The sequence below is a fragment of the Pinus tabuliformis genome, chromosome 3_2, assembly GCF_031772625.1.
Source record: "Pinus tabuliformis cultivar Carrire ecotype Pingquan chromosome 3_2, CPIR1, whole genome shotgun sequence".
Lineage (NCBI taxonomy): Eukaryota > Viridiplantae > Streptophyta > Pinopsida > Pinales > Pinaceae > Pinus > Pinus tabuliformis.
The window spans coordinates 1,164,515,141-1,164,534,534 of NC_142302.1; the positions used below are offsets into that span (position 1 = coordinate 1,164,515,141).

Below are 19,394 nucleotides of genomic sequence, written 5' to 3' on the forward strand. Positions count from 1 at the left end.
ACCTCCAAATCCTTATTTCGCTTCAGTTTCATTATAGCATTAAAATCATTAATTTCTAGGCTCTAAAATCATATATTCTAATTGGCCAAAATTGATTAAAATTGCAAAATCTAAGTTTTCACAGGTTTTGGTCACTTGGGCATCTCTGATTTAACCTAGATCTACATTTTAGCTTGCTAAAATTTACTGCATAACTGTGAAATTCAAGTCTGAAATATTTTTGAAGCATGTACTTAATTAGGACTAAAGTTTTGAATTTTCAGTTCCCTGGCAAAAACTTACTATTTTTAGACGTTTGGGGCAGCATATTCAGTGTTTTTAGCTTGTTGATCTGTAACTAACTTACTGTTCTAATTAGTTTATCAGTTCTGAATTTTCGGAATCATATTCTCTAAAAACTCAAAATTATTTTTTTCCAATTTTTAGAAGTATTGGGCCGCTATTTTTGGCTGGGTAATTTGTTGATCTATGGTTAATTCATTGTTGTAATAATCATATAAGATCTGAAAATTGCAAAGGCAAACTCACCTAGAGCCCTAAATTTGATATTCTCGAGTTCTAGTGCATTTTGCTATTTTTGGGTCTATTGGATATCTAGTTTGGGCAATCTTTATCTTGTTGATCTGTCTTTACTTACTACAGTGATCTTAAAATCAGATCTAAAATATTGTTGAATACTCCATCGTAAAGTGTAATTTACATTGTTGGATAAGTTGGAACTTATGTCCTTCAATGTGGAGTAATTTTCATTATTTTGAGTAGTTTATGCATTGTTGTTATACATTGGTAAATCTGAATTTTCTGAAGTAGTAGTGCTGATATAAACTGCCATAAATCTGTGATCAGCATCTTGATTGACCACTGTTAGCATTTGGTATCTTGGTATATTGTTGAAATTTGCACTTGTATATATAAGCATTTTATCTTGTTTACGATTCACTACTGATAAGTACTCTCAAAAGTTTTCTAATCAAAGTACTTAAACAACTTAAGAAATTCTTAACTCAACATAAATCTCACTCATAATCTCTTGCATAAGCATCATAGGTTTGAACTTGCATTAATAATTTACCTCCTAACATAAGTTAGGTTGATAGAAATATAGGTCAACCCTTCTTATCTAGCTTGAAGGGCCTCGACAACTCTTTGGTGGTTAACATAATGACCTTGCAGTCGTCAGAGCCATAGTATCTGCAGCGTCAGAGGCATCGGGTGATAGAAGCCTAACAGAAGGTACCGTTAATCAGGGCCTAGCCTGCTTCCTGTTAGCCTCCTTCCCACAACCTACCTTGGAGCCCAACTTCAAAATAGTTAATGGAAGGTTACACTTAGACTAGGCATTCAACTAAAATTTACCAAGATCATTGCATCTCACATAGGTTCTAGGATTTGCACATCATATAGGTTAGTCAATCATTCAAGCAACGGGTGTCCATCCGGTCATTTGGTTTCAATTCATAAGAAACAAGAATTTGTGACTCCATTAAGGCACTGGTCTCAAAATAGAAAATCTAATTTAATCATAATCTTGCTTAAATTCAACCAAGTGGCTAGGCCACTCATATGTGTCTCACTGTCTCCCAAGTAAAGTTAATTTTTCAACTTACTTTCTTTCACCTCATCCTATAGGGACTACCCCCCATAGCCTATTGTTGGGAGACAGCTAGAACAAAGTGGGCGGGAATCAGAGTGACAACCCCTGTCATGAGCGTTGTCACAGTGCTTGTACAATCCGGGCGACAACAAGGTGAAAACAATATGTACCATCATGTCAAATGGATGGACTGATCAAAGGAACCGTACCATTATAAATTTTCTTATCTTTTGCCCACAGGGAACCATGTTTCTAAAATCAGATGATGCATCTGATAAGGTGAAAGATGCACACTTGTTGTTTCAGCGTTTGAACGAGGTTGTTGAAGAGGTGGGGGTGGCTAATGTTGTTCAAATCATCACAGATAATGCCTCTAACTATGTCCTTGTTGGTAAAATGTTAAGAAAAACACGTTACACAACCATCTTTTGGACCCCATGTGTTGCACATTGCATAGACCTCATGCTTGAGGATATTGGTAAAATAGATTGGATCAAGAACACTATAGAGCATGCCAAAAGTATAACAAAGTATATCTACAATCACTCATGGATTTTGAACTTGATGAGGAAAAACACAGGGTACAAGGATCGTGTTAGGCTTGTCATCACTAGATTTGCAGCTTATTTTTTGACATTGTAATATATGCTTTCCCAACATAAAAACTTGCAAAGGATGTTTTCTAGTGATGAATGGAATGGATGTCAATGGGCTCGCAAACAAGATGGCAAAGATGTAAGAAAGAAAGTTAATGAAGACATATTTTGGAAAAAGGCAGCAGAGATTGTGAAAGTTGTTGAGCCACTAGTTAAGGTGTTGTGGTTGGTGGATGGGGAAAGATTGGCTATGGGTTTCATTTATGAGGCTATGGATCAAGCAAAGGAGCAAATAAAGGCAACATACAAGGATAGAGTGGCTAAGTATGGGCCCATTTGGGAAATCATTGATCAAAGATGGAACAATCAACTCCATCGCCCTATACATGCAATTGGGTTTTTTCTTAACCCAAGGTATCATTATAAAGCTCTAGTGGGAGAAGCTTTGACTGGGGAGGTGAGAGATGGATTGATTGAGTGCCTTGAGCACATGGTGCCTGATGAGAATGAGCAGCTGGAGATACACCGACAGATCACTTCTTTCAATAGAGCCACAGGTACCTTTGGCAAGAACCTAGCAAAAATTGCAAGGGAAACAGATGAGCCAGGTAAACAATTTCAATTTTCAAATTCTTATTTTGTTAAATTGTTTATAATTTGAAAGTTGGATATAATTTGTTGAACTAACTCATTACACAACTACGTTTTTTGCAGTGCAATGGTGGGTGGCATTTGGTAGCCAGTGTCCTCAATTGTGGAAGTTTGCAATCCGTATATTGAATCAAACTTGCAGTGCTTTTAGGTATGAGCGCAATTGGTCTATCTTTGACAGGATTCACACGAAGAAGAGAAATTGTTTAGAACAAAAATGGTTAAATGATCTAGTCTATGTCCAATACAACCTCTCGCTAAGACGCAACCAATTTTTGAACAAAAGACCTGATACAAATCCCATTGCGTTGGAAGGCATTGATCCATCCTCAGATTGGGTAGTGGAGACTCAACCAGCAGAGTTTGACCCTAATGAGGATGTTGGTGTTGGTTTTGAGTTAGAGATGGATGCATTACAGACTGTTCAGTTAAATGCAGATCCACTAGTAGCAGCCCCAACTCTTCCAGCTGCAGGCAACTTCCTCTACTCATCCACGACGCATGCGCATAGCTCTTATATCTCAGTGTGCAACTACTGCTAGTGCTACTACTTCTACAGTTGTAGTTGGAGATCTTGATGAAGAAGAGGAGCCATGGGTTTCCCCCTCTGAGTCCGATTCAGACTCTAAGCCAGAAGATCTTACCTTGTCTAGCAGTGGTGACTGGTGATGTTTTGTTGTAGAGGCCATTTAGAGCCTCCTTGGTATGTGTTTTTGTTTTGATCTCTATATATTACATGTATTGGATAATGCACTGGGTGCCATTTTGATATAATAGATATATTCATGAGCATACTTTGATCATTTGTTGTCTTCCCTCTATATTCTAATGCTTTGAGTTTGGAAACATGAATGAAAATCTTTAAAAATATGTTTTTTCATTATATATATATATATATATATATAATGTATTTTTTACAACGATCGAGTCATTAAAATCAACTAGGCTGAGTCAATACCGAGTCGAGGTCGACCCTCGGTTGGTTCTGAATCCGAATCCAAATCCAAGTTTTAAAACTATTCTCCATAGCATCCCCTCCTAATACCCTTGCTAGTTTGAGTGGTAACTGGGTCTCAATCCCAATGACCAACTCACAAATAGATAGATCAACGACTTAAAAATTATCCTCTTCAAGGGGGAAACCTCTTTTACATTACATAAATGAACAATTATTGGATGATTCAAATGAGAAAACCTCATTTCTATATATAGGAGTCTAAGGGGTCACAATATAATCAGAGCCTACATAACAATAATAATGTAAGGGCACAACAATAACAATAGTGGGCTTCTATGGGACACAATAATAACAATATGGAGACCACATGGACACAACAATAACAATAACAATAAGGGGCTATACTAGTATTATAGGGACCTAACTTGCCCTCTCCTTCAAAAAAGTGTTGTCCTCAACGCTTGAGTAGTTCTGGATGTTTCTGTATAAAATTCTCATCCTCCCATGTGGAATTTTCAACGGGTAAGTTCTTCCACTTAATGAGATACTCTAAAATTGATCGATTTCGTAGTTGTCGAGTTCTTGTTTCTGTGACTGCTTCATATTCTAATATGACTTTTCCTTACTCCTCAAGTTCTAACAATATTGTTTGAACTGGGAGCTTGTCACCTATAAGCTTCTTTAAGCATGAAACATGGAAAACTGGGTGCACTCGGGAAGATGCAGGAAGCTCCAATTTGTATGCCATAGTACCAATCTTTTGCAACACCTTGTAAGGACCATAGTACTTTGGTGATAATTTATTATCCTTCTTAGCTTTCTTGAGGGACATTTGTTTGTATGGTTGTAGTCGTAAAAATACCTAGTCGCCTACATCAAAACTTTTTTTGCTGCGATGTTGATCTGCCTGTTGTTTCATTCGATTTTGCGGCAAAGTGATGTTATCCTTTAAGAGTTGGAGAACTTGTTGTTGATGCTCAATGTGATCTTCCACTGCTTGAACCTTAGAATTTTCTCTTAAAGATGATGTGACAGACGGTGGATGATATCCATAAAGTGCCATAAATGGGATCATTTTTGCTGCAGTATGGAAGGAAGTGTTATACCACCATTCAGCTAGAGGTAACCACTTAACCCATTGTGTTTGCTTATCAAATACAAAGCAATGAAAATATCCTTCCAAACATTTGTTTACTATCTCAGTTTTCCCAGTGTGTTTGCTTATCAAATACAAAGCAACAAAAATATCCTTCCAAACATTTGTTTACTATCTCAGTTTTCCCATCAGGTTGAGGATGATAAGATGAGCTATGAGCTAATTGAGTAGCCAAGCAAGAAAATAATTCCATCCAAAAATTTCCAGTGAAAATGGGATCTCTGTCGCTTACAATAATCTTCGGGTTTCCATGTAGCCTTTGAATTGTTTCCATAAATGCAGTAGCAATTGTACTGGCTTTAAATGGATGAGATAATGCACAAAAGTGTGCATACTTGCTAAGTCTATCAACTACCACCATGATGACACTCTTTCCTTCGGACTTGGGTAAACTTGTATTAAAATCCATTGAAACCTCCTCCCAATGTTGACTTGGAATGGATAAAGGATGTAACAGACACAGGGTCTTAATTGTCTCAACTTTATTTTGTTGGCAAACCAAACATTCTGCCACAAACTTTTGAATATCAGATTTAAGGCCATCCCAAAAAAATTCCTTCTTGAACCTGTGGTAAGTTTTTTAAAATCCTGAGTGTCCTCCTAAGGGAGAGATGTGCAATTCCAAAAGAATCTTTTGTTTGAGTTGGAAATTCTTACAAAGATATAAGCGATCATTGTACCATAATGAATCATTTTTCAAGCTAAATGTATCAGATGTACTAGGATCTTGCTACAACTTTTGAATGAGTGTCAACACTTCTTCGACATTCTTTCATTCATCCCTTACTTCGGTTATCCAATTCGGTTGGATAATAGAAATGGCACAAAGCAATGCTTCCACATCCTCATCATTTTTTGACAGTGCATCCGCGACAACATTTTGCTTCCCTTTTTTGTAGATGATTTCAAAGTCATAACCCAACATTTTTGTGACCCATTTTTGCTGCTCTTCTAAAGATAATCTTTGTTCCAAAAAGTATTTAAGAATATCATGATTTGTTTTTACCTTGAAGTGTCTTCCCATTAGGTAAGTTCATCATTGGTTTAGTGCATGCAGTATTGCCATCATTTCCTTCTCATAAATAGGTTTGTGTAAATACTTCCCTTTGATGGGACGACTTTCAAAAGCAATGGGTCTTCCTTGCTGCATTAAAACAGCACCAATTCCATTTCCGGAGGCATCACATTCCACAATAAAGGCTTTTGTGAAGTATGGTGTAACTAAGACCGGTGCTTGGCACATTGCCTCTTTAAGATATTCAAAGGTCTTATTTGCTTCTGGAGTCCAACAAAATGCATCTTTCTTCAGTAATGTTGTTAGAGGTGCTACTATACTCCCATAATTCTTAACAAACTTGCGATAATACCTTGTCAACTCGAGAAATCCTCGCAGATGTTTTATGGTTGTGGGGATTTTCCATTCCTTAATGGATTTAATTTTGTTAGGGTCTGCCTTAACACCCTCATGAGATACAATATGACCCAGATATCCACCTCCTGTACTCCAAAGAAACATTTGGAGGTTTTTGCATATAATTGTTTCTCCTCCAATAGTTTAAGACCCTATCAACATGTTGAACATGATCCTTCCAAGACTCGTTGTAGATTAGTATATCATCAAAAAATACTAACACAAATTTTCTAAGGAAGGGTTTGAAAATGGAATTCGTCAAACCTTGAAATGTAGAAGGTGCATTAGTAAAGCCAAAAGGTATGACCAAAAATTCATAATGACCCTCATGAGTTCTAAATTTTGTTTTCGGAATGTATTCAGTCTTCATTCTAATTTGATGATATCATCAAAGAACATCCAACTTGGTGAAGTAAATTGCTCCATGTAATTCATCCAATAAGTCATCAATGACAAGAATGGAAAATTTATCTTTAATAGTGAGCTTGTTAAGCTCCCTATAATCCAGACACATGCGCCATGATCCATCCTTCTTGTGCACCAATACTACTGGAGCCGAAAAAAAACTTTGACTAGGTTGAATTCTACTGGCCTCTAGCCTTTATGCAACTATATGTTCAATTTCACTTTTTTGGGCATAGGGATATCTGTAAGGCCTGATGTTTGGAGGAACATTTCCTTGAATCAAATGAATAACATGATCATGATCACGAATAGGTGGGAGACCTTTGGGAGTCTCAAATACCTTGGAATGATTGTCCAAGACATTTTGGAGATCTGGAGAAATAGATGATTTCGATGTTTGAACCTCTAGTGAGAATAATTGTGCAATTACGCCCCATTGTTCTTTCTTTAGAAGCTTTGTCATGCTATTAGATCTAATTATCTTTCCTAGTTTCCCTGCAATACCCCTTAATTCAACTTCTTTTCCTTCCCAAAAAAAAATCAAGAAAAGTTCTTGAAAATTAAAAGCTATCGTACCCAAAGATTGTAACCATTGGACTCCTAGTACAACATCAACACCACCCATTAGAATGGAGAGCATTGGACTATTCAATACATATTCCCCCATGGTTAACTTGATATTATGGCACTTTCCAAAGCAATATATAGTTCCTCCATTTGCAACCATCACTTGACACTGAGGTGTTGGGTATAGGAAGCAATTCAATTTCTTGGCTATCTTACAATGAATAAAATTATGGGTACTACCTGAATCAGTGACCACTATTACCTTTTTCTTCTTGATATGTCCTTCTATCTTAAGAGTTTGAGGAGTGGTAATTCCTGCCAATGCATTACAAGATATGGTTAGATTCATTTCTTCTTTCTCTAGGGTTGGTTCCAGGTGTATATCCTCTTCTTTTGAAGTTTCTTGTTCATTTTCTTCCTCCTCTTCACAATTATCAACACACTTATGATCTTTATTGTATTTGCTATCACAATTGTAGCAAAGCCCTTTTGCTCTTTTTTCTTCCCATTGTTGTTGTGTCAACCTTGTAAGTTGTGGAAGGCTAGGGGCAGCAATACTTCCATCTTTATAGTTGTGAGTGGTAGGCCTCCTTGTTGCCATAATTTTGCTTTCAATTTTTCTTGCCAACCTGAATGCCTTCTCCAATGAATCAAGTTCCCAAAGGTGAACCTCATATTGGATGTTATTCTTTAAAGTACCTATGAAGACATCAACCATATGCTCCTCTGGAATATCATTTACCCTTATATTCAATTTTTGGAATTCCTCAATGTGCTCCGCCATTAAACCCTTTTGTTTGAGATTTATTAATTGGCTAAAGAAGGTGTTGCTTTGTATCCTCATAATGTGTTATCATTTCCTCCATAAAAATTGACCAAGTGACAAGTGGTTTACGAGAACAAAGCCATCGGTACCATACAAACTGATACGGTTCTAAATATAAAGTTGCAATGCGTACCTTTTGTGTGTGTTGCACATTATGAAGATCAAAATATTGCTCCATTTGTAGTATCCATGTTAACGGATCATTTCCATCAAACTTCCTCATATCGATCTTTGGAATATAGTGGGTCTTCAATCCAACGTTAGAGTCTATGAAATCATGATTAACAATTTTTGTGTTCTCATCATGAGTTTCATCTAATACATTTTCGCCATTATGAAGCATTTCTTGTAGCAACTTTGTCAGACCTTCCTTCAAACCTTCCATGTATGTTTTTAAATCATTCTTCAAATCTTCCATGTTGCCTTTAATTTTTGCTTCTATGTCATCCTTTAAACCTTCCATGTTTGATTTTAAACTATTCTTCAAACCATCCATCTTCGCTTCCATTTCATTTTTTGTTACTCTTCGCGAGAGCAAAATTTGTTGCACTTCTTCTCGTAATTTTGATATATCATGTTGCATTTTTTCCTCTTCTTCATGCGTCATAGTAAAGCTTGTTGATTGCCTACTAGGTGTTTCCATTTTCTTGCTTCGAGGCATTTTTGAAATCAAATAATGATATATATGCTTCACTATGCCTTTTGAATCACTTCAAACTAATTTATTAAACAAAATTTATGCAAAATTTTAAAAAATACACACCTTCTTCTTGCTTTTTAGGAGCTAGATATTGTAGTTGTTATGCCTTTGTAATTGTGAATCTCCAAGATCTGAAATTTTGTCCTGTAGTAGCCCTCTGAGTCTTATTTCTAACCCAACAAGTAGACCAATATTGGAGTCTTCAAGAAAGAGTTATGCCCAATCTCCCACGATGACCTGATTATAGAGTATTTCAGTGGAGCGAACTTGTACAAAATGCCACGTGTCACTGTTTTGACTTTCGGCCTTGAAAATGATATCCAACAAACTATAGTTTGTCCTCTTCCCGTCAGTTTTTACGAAATTCAAATCCGATGCTCAGAGAGAAAGTTATGATGATTTTCCCTAGGTCACCTATTTGAAATGGAATTCTGGACCCTGCAAAAACCCTAATTTCCTTAGATCATATCTCCCAAAATGTAGCGATACAAGATCTAAAATTCATACATGAAATTCATCAAAATTTCGACTCCATGTGGTTTCAATTTCAGCTTTTGAAGCGTCGTAGAAAAAAAAGTTATTGCGAAAATGCCACAATAACTTGTTTGAAGCAACGAAACCCTAGAATCCAAAGCTCTGATACCAAATGTTATGCAACCAGCTCACAAATAGATAGATCAACAACTTAAAAATTATCCTCTTCGAGGGGGAAACCTCCTTTACATTACATAAATGAACAATTCTTGGATGATTCAAATGACAAAACCTCCTTTCTATATATAGGCATCTAAGGGGTCACAATATAATCAGAGCCTACATAACAATAATAATGTAAGGGCACAACAATAACAATAGTGGGCTTCTATGGGGCACAATAATAACAATATGGGGACTACATGGGCACAACAATAACAATAAGGGGGCTACACTAACAATAATAATAAGGGGTTACACTAGTATTATAGGGACCTAACAAATACCGAGTCGGAGTCGACCCTCGGCTGGTTCTGAATCTGAGTCCGAGTTTTAAAACTATGCTCCATAGGATCCCCTCCTAGGACCCTTGCTAGCTTGAGTGGTAACAGGGTCTCAATCCCAATGACCAATAACAATCAAACCAAAGAATGGAAGTGAATATAAGGGAAGGATGGAAAGAGGTAAGTACGGATTACCTTGGGCACATACTTTCAATCTATGCCTCATGTTAGTGCCCCTCCTAAACAGTGGAAGAAAAAGGGCCTCAAGGGAGGTCACACTAGACTAGGGGAAAAGGTTAATCTCCCAAGTAAAATATGGGAAAAAGGTTATAATCAAGAGCAGTCAATCATTTAGCTTGACATGTGATCCAAACTACTATGCCCTCAATATTAAATGAAAGCACATGATTATAGCAATGATTAGTGTACCTTCTAATAGATGAACCAACTTCCTTCAAGAAGTATGCTAGATGGGAGAGAGCATTAACAGGAGCATAGGTGGAGAGCTATAAATTAAAGCTATATGTGGATCATCATAGGGTTGTTGGCTAGCTGGTTAACAAAAGGGGAGAAATTTTTTCTCCTAGGGTTTAGCCACTTTTGGTGGGTAACAAGGTTACTAGACCAAAATTGCATTGTCACAAGAAAAAATATTTGGCCACAAGCAAGTGAAAAGACTACCCAATACTACTTGAAGCAAACTTAATGGTTCACTTCATGAAATCATCATCCATGAAGTGACAAACCCATAAAATCCATATTAACATAATTAATAAGTTAATAACCATTAAAATGAATCGGATTATATGGGATTGATACCTTGTGATACAATTGCATGTATATAAATACACATTTGGGTGATAAGTCATATCCTTTGGGCAGAGGGATGACTTATCATTATCACAACATAGATATACATTATGTCATATGACTATACTTACATGATAAATGTTTATTTCATTAGCAGATTAGTGATAATATACCTTAGGTATATTACATTAAACATAACCAACCTATATCCATATTAACCCTAAATCTATCAAGCACCAAGAGGTATCAAATCCCTGAAGGTGCAAACCTCTAATTTTGCACCCTCAAAATGGTTTGCGCTTCAAGGGATTTGATCCATTTCATTGTTTGATAGAACCGTGGTTAAGATGGATATAGGATGATCAATTTAGCCAACCTACTATTATATTATTATTAATTTAATATTAAAGTGTAAGTAATATCATATTTTTCCACTTCTCTCTCCCTTGAAGAATTTTCAGATCAGAGGAGAGGCAGGCCTACAACTTCAGCAATTTGCAGATCCATGCATGAGTTGTATTTCCAGCAGAAGGAAAGAAAATTTAGAAAATGTCAGAGGAAAATTTGGTGTTCACTCATTATAATTCGTGTTTTTATGTCAAGCCTAAAATGGAATATTTCTTTTGAACAACTCTATTAACAGGACTGATTGGAGACAAATGGTACAGATTTTGATAGTTTTGATGCTCAAAAAGAGCAATTCCGAGTGCTTGAAAGCACATAACAAAATCCATATTTTGCATTTCTGTTTGAAATAGCAAATAAAACTTTTTTTTCAAAAAAATTATCAGTTTTTCCATAAAACATGTCAACATATGATGACATCAATGTTATGTTACATTACACATCTCCCAGTTACCAAACCATAGAATGTACCTCTAGATGTAATAATATCTAATCACATACATTGATCCACACTAATAATGGATGTACCAAAAATATCACATAGTCCTAAAGTTATGAAAGTTATAATCCTAAAACCATTTCTTTTATGTTTTTATTTTGGAAAATGATAGGCCATAGAGGATTATCTACGGTCCTCTAAATGGTCAGTGAATGCCTCAACATCCCGTAAGGGACACAATAAGGATGTTCTTTTTTGGATAAGGACCCCCCAATAACATCCACAAGCCATTCCCTATAAAAGGTGACGCCAAGTTCATTCCTCCCTTTCTCCACAAAAGCATATGCCCATGACATGTCCTCCTTGTCCCCTTGTTACCCCTTATTTTGGGATAGGGGTATTCCCAATCAATTTCTTCACTACCCCTTGTATTTTTATGAGCTTCAGATAGTTGGGGCACTTACTTGGTTTCATTTATCAGGCTGAGCTAAAGGGTTTGATGGCATACTAGTTGATCATGTGACGTAGTATTTGATGATGGGCAGTCCCTTCATTGAAGCACCCTAGGGTTTGAGCATGGGATTAGGTGTTTGGGCATCGTCACAGTTCCCAAGCCTTCTTCATAAATCTCAAAACAATTCATGATTCCCAAGGCAATCCAAAAACAGTTGGGGTTATTTCTTTATGCATTGGATTTCTCATGCCATGCCACATCCTGGATTTTGGGTCTCACACCTTGTTTGCACATTCTGAGGCATGTGTCACCTAATTTGAGGGAACATTCACCTTGGAGACTGCACAGGAGTTTTATTTTGGCGCGTGTGGGCTTACTAAGCTTCCCCATAACTTAAGGAAGTAATTGGAATGTTTTTAAGGAAGATTGTTACACCTTGTAAACATCACACACAATCTTGGGAGCTGATTTGAAGGGGCCACAGCCTCTTAAAGAAATTTACTCATGATTTATGGCAACATTTCACCTTGAAGGCCACATATCCACATCTAGAGAAGCCCCAAGGGTCTTCCATTGAGGAGATTGTGGAGCATCTACACACTTTGGGGGCTTTTGGAGGCTAAACTTTCCACTTGACGCACCCTCTTCTATCTATTGTGAAGATGTCCCTCCTACTTGGGTTTATTTCACTTCGGTCATTGTACACATGGCTTGACCACTTTATTTTTATTGTCTTTTAGACCAGACAGTAGGACAAAATTGTATTTCACTTCTCCATGGGCTAGATTTAAGGATCTCACATGAGCTAGTATTATTTTATTGTAAAAGAAGTTAAGCATCACTCTATAGAAAAAGATGTCCTTCCTCATTTGCACTCATGGTTGGATTTTTGGAGCTTCTACTCCTTGCAACATAATTGATATATCTTTCTTGGAGCAAATGGTCGTGTGAAGGTTTCTTTCTTTGTGGATGATTGTTGTCAATTCTTAAAGCTTCTCTATCTGAGATCTTATTTGGTGTGTAAGGATTAATGGTAAAATGCTCAAGTATTCTACAACCTAACTAGATCAATACATCTAAAGGGTAAAATCTACCACTTGGAAGGAAAGCTTTCTAGGATAATTTGTTCCTTCTCCCTTTGTTGGTTTGATGATTATTTGGTGCCTTGCTATGTTTTTCCTTTGGATCTCTAGCAAAATTATTAAGTTTATCATGCCATGGTTGATCTCGTTGGTGAAGGTTATTCTTGTGAGGATCCCTTCTTGAACCTTAATCTTGATTCGGTGAAGGGTTACTTCTAATCTCTAAGCCCTGATCCTTGAATGAAATAGATCAATTCTTAAGAGGGTTTCTTCTTGAACTCATAAACCATTTGATTCATCTTGCCTCCATTTCCCTGCTGGATTTGGCATTAATCTCTACTTCCTTCCATCGCCTATTTTATACCCTAAAAACTCCAAAACTCTATTTTACTAAGGCTACTCTCAACTTCACCTTGTGCCTCATTGCTTGCTCTTAGTAATCCTACTAGGGATACCCCCTTGAGCAAAAGGAGAATCAACCTAAAGTAAAGAGGATAGGTTACTAAGGTGACATTAATGACCATCATATAAACTGCCCCTTGAGTTCTACCTTGTGGATTAGCATTTTTATCATTAAGTACTCTTTGGATTGTAACAGCCTTATCCCAAATCCATAGGGAATGAAGGGGATGTGGCCTGACATAACACTAGAATCTTGATGTGCATTACTTTCTTCAGTTGTCATCTAATATGATTAACTTACACTACAGCTGAAAAACAGGCCAAACCATCATTCCTTCATATGCATAAATTTTAAGAAAGAAAAGTCAAGAAAGTGAATATGCACCATCCGACATGGATAATTTAGACCAAATTCTGAAGTTTAAGAAAAAGACTACAAGCAATTAAAAGCTATCATTTGCAAAAAGGGAAGATAAAATACCTGATATAAATGATAGTATGAGCCCCTCAATTGGACCCAGAACAAAACCATCTAATACAATGTTATCGGACCACATTCATGCCTCTATTAATCAAGGCTTTAAATAAGCTGCATGTCCATCTGCTTGGATTAAATCCCCTTTCAATCATTTCTTCCATTATCTTCTGAGCCTCTATTGTGTTACCCACCTTGCAGAAACCATGTGCTAGAATATCGTAAGACCACTCATTCGGAATACAACCTTCCTTGGACATTCTTCTGAATAGATCACAAGCCAATTGCATTTTGCCTTCCTTGCACAAACCTCTGAGCAATATATTGTAAGCAACAATGCTACCACCAAATGATTGTTTTATCACTTCTTCCAGGAGTCCCAAAGTGAACTCTAGTCGCCATGCATTAGAAATCCCATCAATGAACAAACTGAAGACACTAATACCACCAGGTGGTATTTGCTTACACATGTCTTCAAAGAGAACCAAGGCCTGGTTGAGGTCCTGTACTTTAAAACAATGTTGTAATAGTACAGTGTAAATGAAGACAGAGGCATGACGCCCTTTCATCTTCATGTCACCAAAAATATTTAGAGCCATATTAAATTTGTCTCTTGTACATAAAATATGAATAACTTCCTCATAGCACAAAAGACTGGGGACAAATCCTTTCCCAGTCATCTCTTCAAAGAACATTAGTGCTAGCTCTGCATTGCCTGCCACGCAAAGGCCCCTTACAAAGACATTGTATAATCTAGTGCTTGGAGGATGACTTGCCAATATTGCTTCAAAGAATTTCAATGCATCAACCACCCTTTTACATCTCAGATAGCCATTTAACAAGCTAAGATGGGAAATTGAATTTGGTACCCGTTTATTTTCAATCATCTTTTCATATACCCTTGTAGCTATTTCTGGTCGACCTGCATAGCAAAGGCCTTGGATAAAAGCATTATACAAATTGGTATCAAGGGATAGACTCATTACATGCATATCCAGCAGTGGAAGAACCTGATCTGCATGACCTGTTTCACAGAGAACATTAATCACAGTTTTGTAAATATTGCAACTCGGTGAGCAGCCATATTTCTGCATTTCTAGCAATAACTTCGAGGCCATCTCTCCCCTTTTTGCATGGCATAAATCATATATTAGAGTACGGTAAACTCTTTCATCAACAGACATGTCGTTTCTTTTTATCTTACTTGGCAACAAATATGCATCATCCACCCTACCGGCCTTGCAGAGAGCAGAAATGAATTTTCTGCAAATTGCAACACCAGGGGCACGGTGCCTGTCAATGCTTGCATAAATCAGTTGGCACATTTTATCCAATCTCTGAGCCTTCCACAAAGCATTTGCAAGAATGAAGTAGGTTAGTTTACCAGGGAAAAAACCTCTTGTTAACCCATCTTCCAGGACTCTGTACGCCTCATCCACTTTTTCAGCTATGCAAAGGGCATTGATAAGTTCATTGTAGGTCGTATAATGCGGATAAAACCCCATTTCTGATTTCTCATTAAATAAGTCGAATGCAACTTCAACCAGCCCTCCCTTGCAGAAAAAGCGAACTGTTGCATTCATTGTACTCTGGTCTGGAAAAATATGCTTCTCTCTCATCTCAATCAGCAAATCAAAAAGCTCCTCAAGTCTGTTTTTCCTCAGAAGGCCACTTGCCAATGCATTGTAGCATTGAGGTCCAGGAACATATCCTTCTGATGTTCTATTCTGGAAGAACTCCAGAGCATCATCCACTTTTTTGTCTTCAACCAGAGCACGGATCCATGCATCATACACTTTACACATCGGAATCTTCCTCTCTTTCCTAAATTCCTCAATTAGTGTGCAGGCTTCTTTCATTTTTTTTTCCTTGCAAAGTGTACTGATAACTATTTCAAGTGCAGTTTCATTCACTGAACCAGCATTCTTTTTAAGTTCATTAAATTGTTGTATGGCCTCGTCTAACTTACCCTGTTTGCAGAGATTTTTTATCATTATACCAGAAGTGTTAGAATCCTCAAAACCCGCCCGCAAAATTTGCTTGTAAATGGTATCAACCACATCAAAGCAATCTTCCTCCACCAATCTATTCAACAACATGTTATAAGCAAACCCATCTAAATCTATTCCTTGGAATCTCATCCGCGCAAACAGCTGCAGTGCCATATCAGCCTTTCCTGCAAGCGCATAGCCCATTATCAAAGTATCATAAAACCGAAGACCCAATATGCTTTTTTCCTTCTGAAATGACTCTAGCCAGTCCAACAAGACTCCTGTCAATTTTGCTCGAGAGAGCATCTTCAGTATGGTGTAATAAGTAACTCTGGTATGTTGATAACCTCTTTGTCTCCCAGCCCAATCAAAAAAATTCAACCCCTGCAATACATCATTCTGAAGCTTGAGTACCCTCACAACACATTCTTCAGTGAGATTTATATCAAGCTGTGTAAGTGCCTCATCTGTTTTTACACCCTGATGGTCTTGAGACAGTACTTCACAAATCTTGTTTACATCTCTCCTCAACTGTTCATTTCTCCATGCTCGAGGTTGAAGTCTTCTGTCTGAAAACCACACTTTGAATGATAAAGCAATGTCTCTCAGACTGACATTATATGCTTCTTCCTCGTTGCCATCGGCTGCTGCTGCGGCAGCTGTAGTCGAGCTTTGACAAACAAGATCCCACCATGGATACACGAGCCTTCCATCCCCTTCCATCAAACGAATAGGCTTTCCAATGGAGATGAGCTGCAATAACCTGCGAGTTGGTAATGGAATCCTCTTGTTCTGTAGGAACTTTTGAGTGCATCTCCTCCACATCATTTTAGCCTTTTGCTCGTTATCCAGCCAAGCCTCTCTGCTACGACACTGATTATTCTTTCTTTCGTTTCCCCTCCCACATGGTTATTATATTAAGTAGTCTGCAATTTGTAGAGTTTCAGTCGATTGATTAATAACGATAGGTTTTCGTCCCGCAGCAATCCTGTGGTCATATGCCAATATATGTTTTTTCATGAAATATGAATTCATCCCAGGTGGGTACTTATTTAAAACTGGGTACTCACCTCAATGGAGAGATTGGACGTGGAGATGCTGAAATCTGTGTTATATCTATTGATGTCATAGCCCCCTCAATGGTTTCATGGACGCGAGCACGCAGGCCTCCTCGTTCTCCTATTGGGCATCTCACAGAATGCCCTCTGCGACAAAATCACAAGATCGAATGCCTTCCGCATGGAAGACAAAATCACAAGATCGAAAGCCCTCCGCTTGGATGGATCGATGTCATAATCGAAGATAAGTGTAGAAAATAGTTATGCAGATTTAGAATGGTGATCGTGCCGGGTATAGAATGGTGATCGTGCCGGGTATATTTTTCACAGTTATTCAGAGAGCAGCGATAATTCTCTAAAAGAATTCTAATTGTTTTGGTGTTACAGAGTAGATTGGAGAAGATTTCTAATTGTTTTAGTGTTACATAGCAGTTAGTCTTTTAGGTTAAATAGAGAAAATATTTTCTAATAGCTCAATTAAAGTAAGAAGTAATGAAGTAAACTATAATTAAAAGTTTAATTAAAAGTAATAAAGACATAATTTTATAATGGAATAAAGTTATTATTTATTATGTGTAAAATTGGAGCATTTTACTTAGAGAATTTGTTATTTGTAAAATTGGAGCATTTTATTTAGAGGATTTATTGTGTGTAAAATTGGAGAATTTTATTTGTTATGTGTAAAATTGGAGCATTTTACCTAAAGGATTTGTTATAGTTATTATATTATTGAATTTATTAATTATGAGTGAGTCCTATTATACTATTGAATTTATTAACTATGAGTTAGCATGATAGATTCATTATTGTAGTGTGAAATTGGTCCATTTTGCCAAATAATTTGTAGATAAAGGAGTATTTGTGTGGCCACATGATTAACTCTAGCATATTTTTATGCATTAAATGTTTTTATTGAATGGTTGCTTTTGTTGTTGGTCACTTGTTTTTGTTAAAGAATTGTTTAATAAGATTTGGGTATAAAAGACTACGAGCATTGTCTCATCCATCAAAAGTTTTTTCGACCTCAATTGAATCTAATTATATATTGAACAATATGATAAGGAATGTGATTATATCATAGAGGTTTTTGTAGGTATTATTGTTTATCGACATCAATTTTTGGTGTAAATTTGAAACCAATGTCAAGTTATATGATGTTATTGACCGTAACAATAACTATTATGTGAACTTGAGGCTAAACACACAATTGAATAATTTGAGAAATCGATAGACAACTCCCCAAGATTGTTTGAGATATATTCAACAAAAAGAAAAAGATCTTGCAATGGCTACATTAATATGGCCCAATATGAGTTGTCTTATTTCATTATACGAACACGTTTTAATAATATCAAATTGCATGACTATGATTGGAAATTTAAAAACCTTCTATTTATCAAAATAAGAGCTATTACAGAATTATTTTAACAATTTTAATAAATGCTTTAAAAAAATAGATGGAGATATTATTATAAACCTTCCAATTATTCCTCTAAGAGTTATTACAAAATTATTTATATAGTTTTAATAAATATCAAAATAGATAATAATAATATAAAAAATATGGTTCTAACAAAATGATTCAGAAGTATTTTTGATCAGATCCGATTTTTTTTAGCTGTTGCGCGCTCGCTCGGCCCTGCATCGCGAGATCCGCACCCTGCGGATCTGAAACCTGCGGCCTCGCCGCTCCTGCATCCTTCGGTAACTGCGAGAGGGTCCCCGAGGGCCCTATCTACTGACTGCGATCGGCCAGAGGTTGTCTGCCGAAAGCTCTAGCTTCTAGCTGCGGTCGGCTAGGTTTTGAGCTAGATCTCCATGGAGGAGTCGGATCCCCCCCTGGGACCTTCCTCCCCTTCTCCATCCTCTGCTGCTGAGGCCTTCAGATCCTTGTTGGCCTCTCTGCCCAAGAAGAAAGTTGTGGAAGCCGCCAAGTTCGTGAAAAGGCTTGAAGACATCCCAGAGATCGCTCTTCCTCCTGAAGGTCCGATTCAAGTAGCTCTATCTCTGGCGGATCGCGCTCTGGTGGGTCAGTTTACAGGTCTCTGGCCCTCACCGAAATCAACAGAGAACTGGGTCTCCAGAAACTGGGCTCCGCTGATCAAGAACAAGGTAACATCTTACTTCCTCGGAAGAGGATACTTCCTATTTGAATTCTCAGAAAAAGAGGACAAGGATCTTATTTTCAGAAATGGCCCCTACTTCATGGGGCCCCAAGGGTTGTACCTGAACAAATGGATGCCAGACTTCGACCCGGCAGTGGATGTACCTTCAGCGGTCCCGGTATGGGTAAGGCTCCCCAATCTCCCGGTCCACTGCTGGAACTGGGACTCCCTGAAACACATCGGAAACACCCTTGGGAAATTCATAGACAGGGCCAACAACAGGGACCAGTATGACTGCGCCAGAATTTGTGTGGAGGTGGACCTGGAGGTCG

General features: G+C 37.4%; 1 protein-coding gene across 4 annotated transcripts in view; it reads right to left on the reverse strand.

Annotated features, from left to right (window-relative positions):
- Positions 1 to 17,361, reverse strand: part of LOC149184854 (uncharacterized) — a 172,605-nt gene extending 155,244 nt beyond the window's left edge. For 2 of the 4 annotated variants that reach the window (XM_089417739.1, XM_089417738.1), the window contains exon 1: positions 13,915 to 17,361. In XM_089417739.1, the coding sequence (XP_089273865.1) occupies positions 13,977 to 16,727 (2,751 nt within the window). In that variant the 5' untranslated portion in view covers positions 16,728 to 17,361 and the 3' untranslated portion in view covers positions 13,915 to 13,976. The remainder of the gene's footprint in view (positions 1 to 13,914) is intronic. The other 2 variants (XM_089417737.1, XM_089417736.1) reach the window with 2 other exon arrangements.
- Positions 17,362 to 19,394: the final 2,033 nt, after the last annotated feature.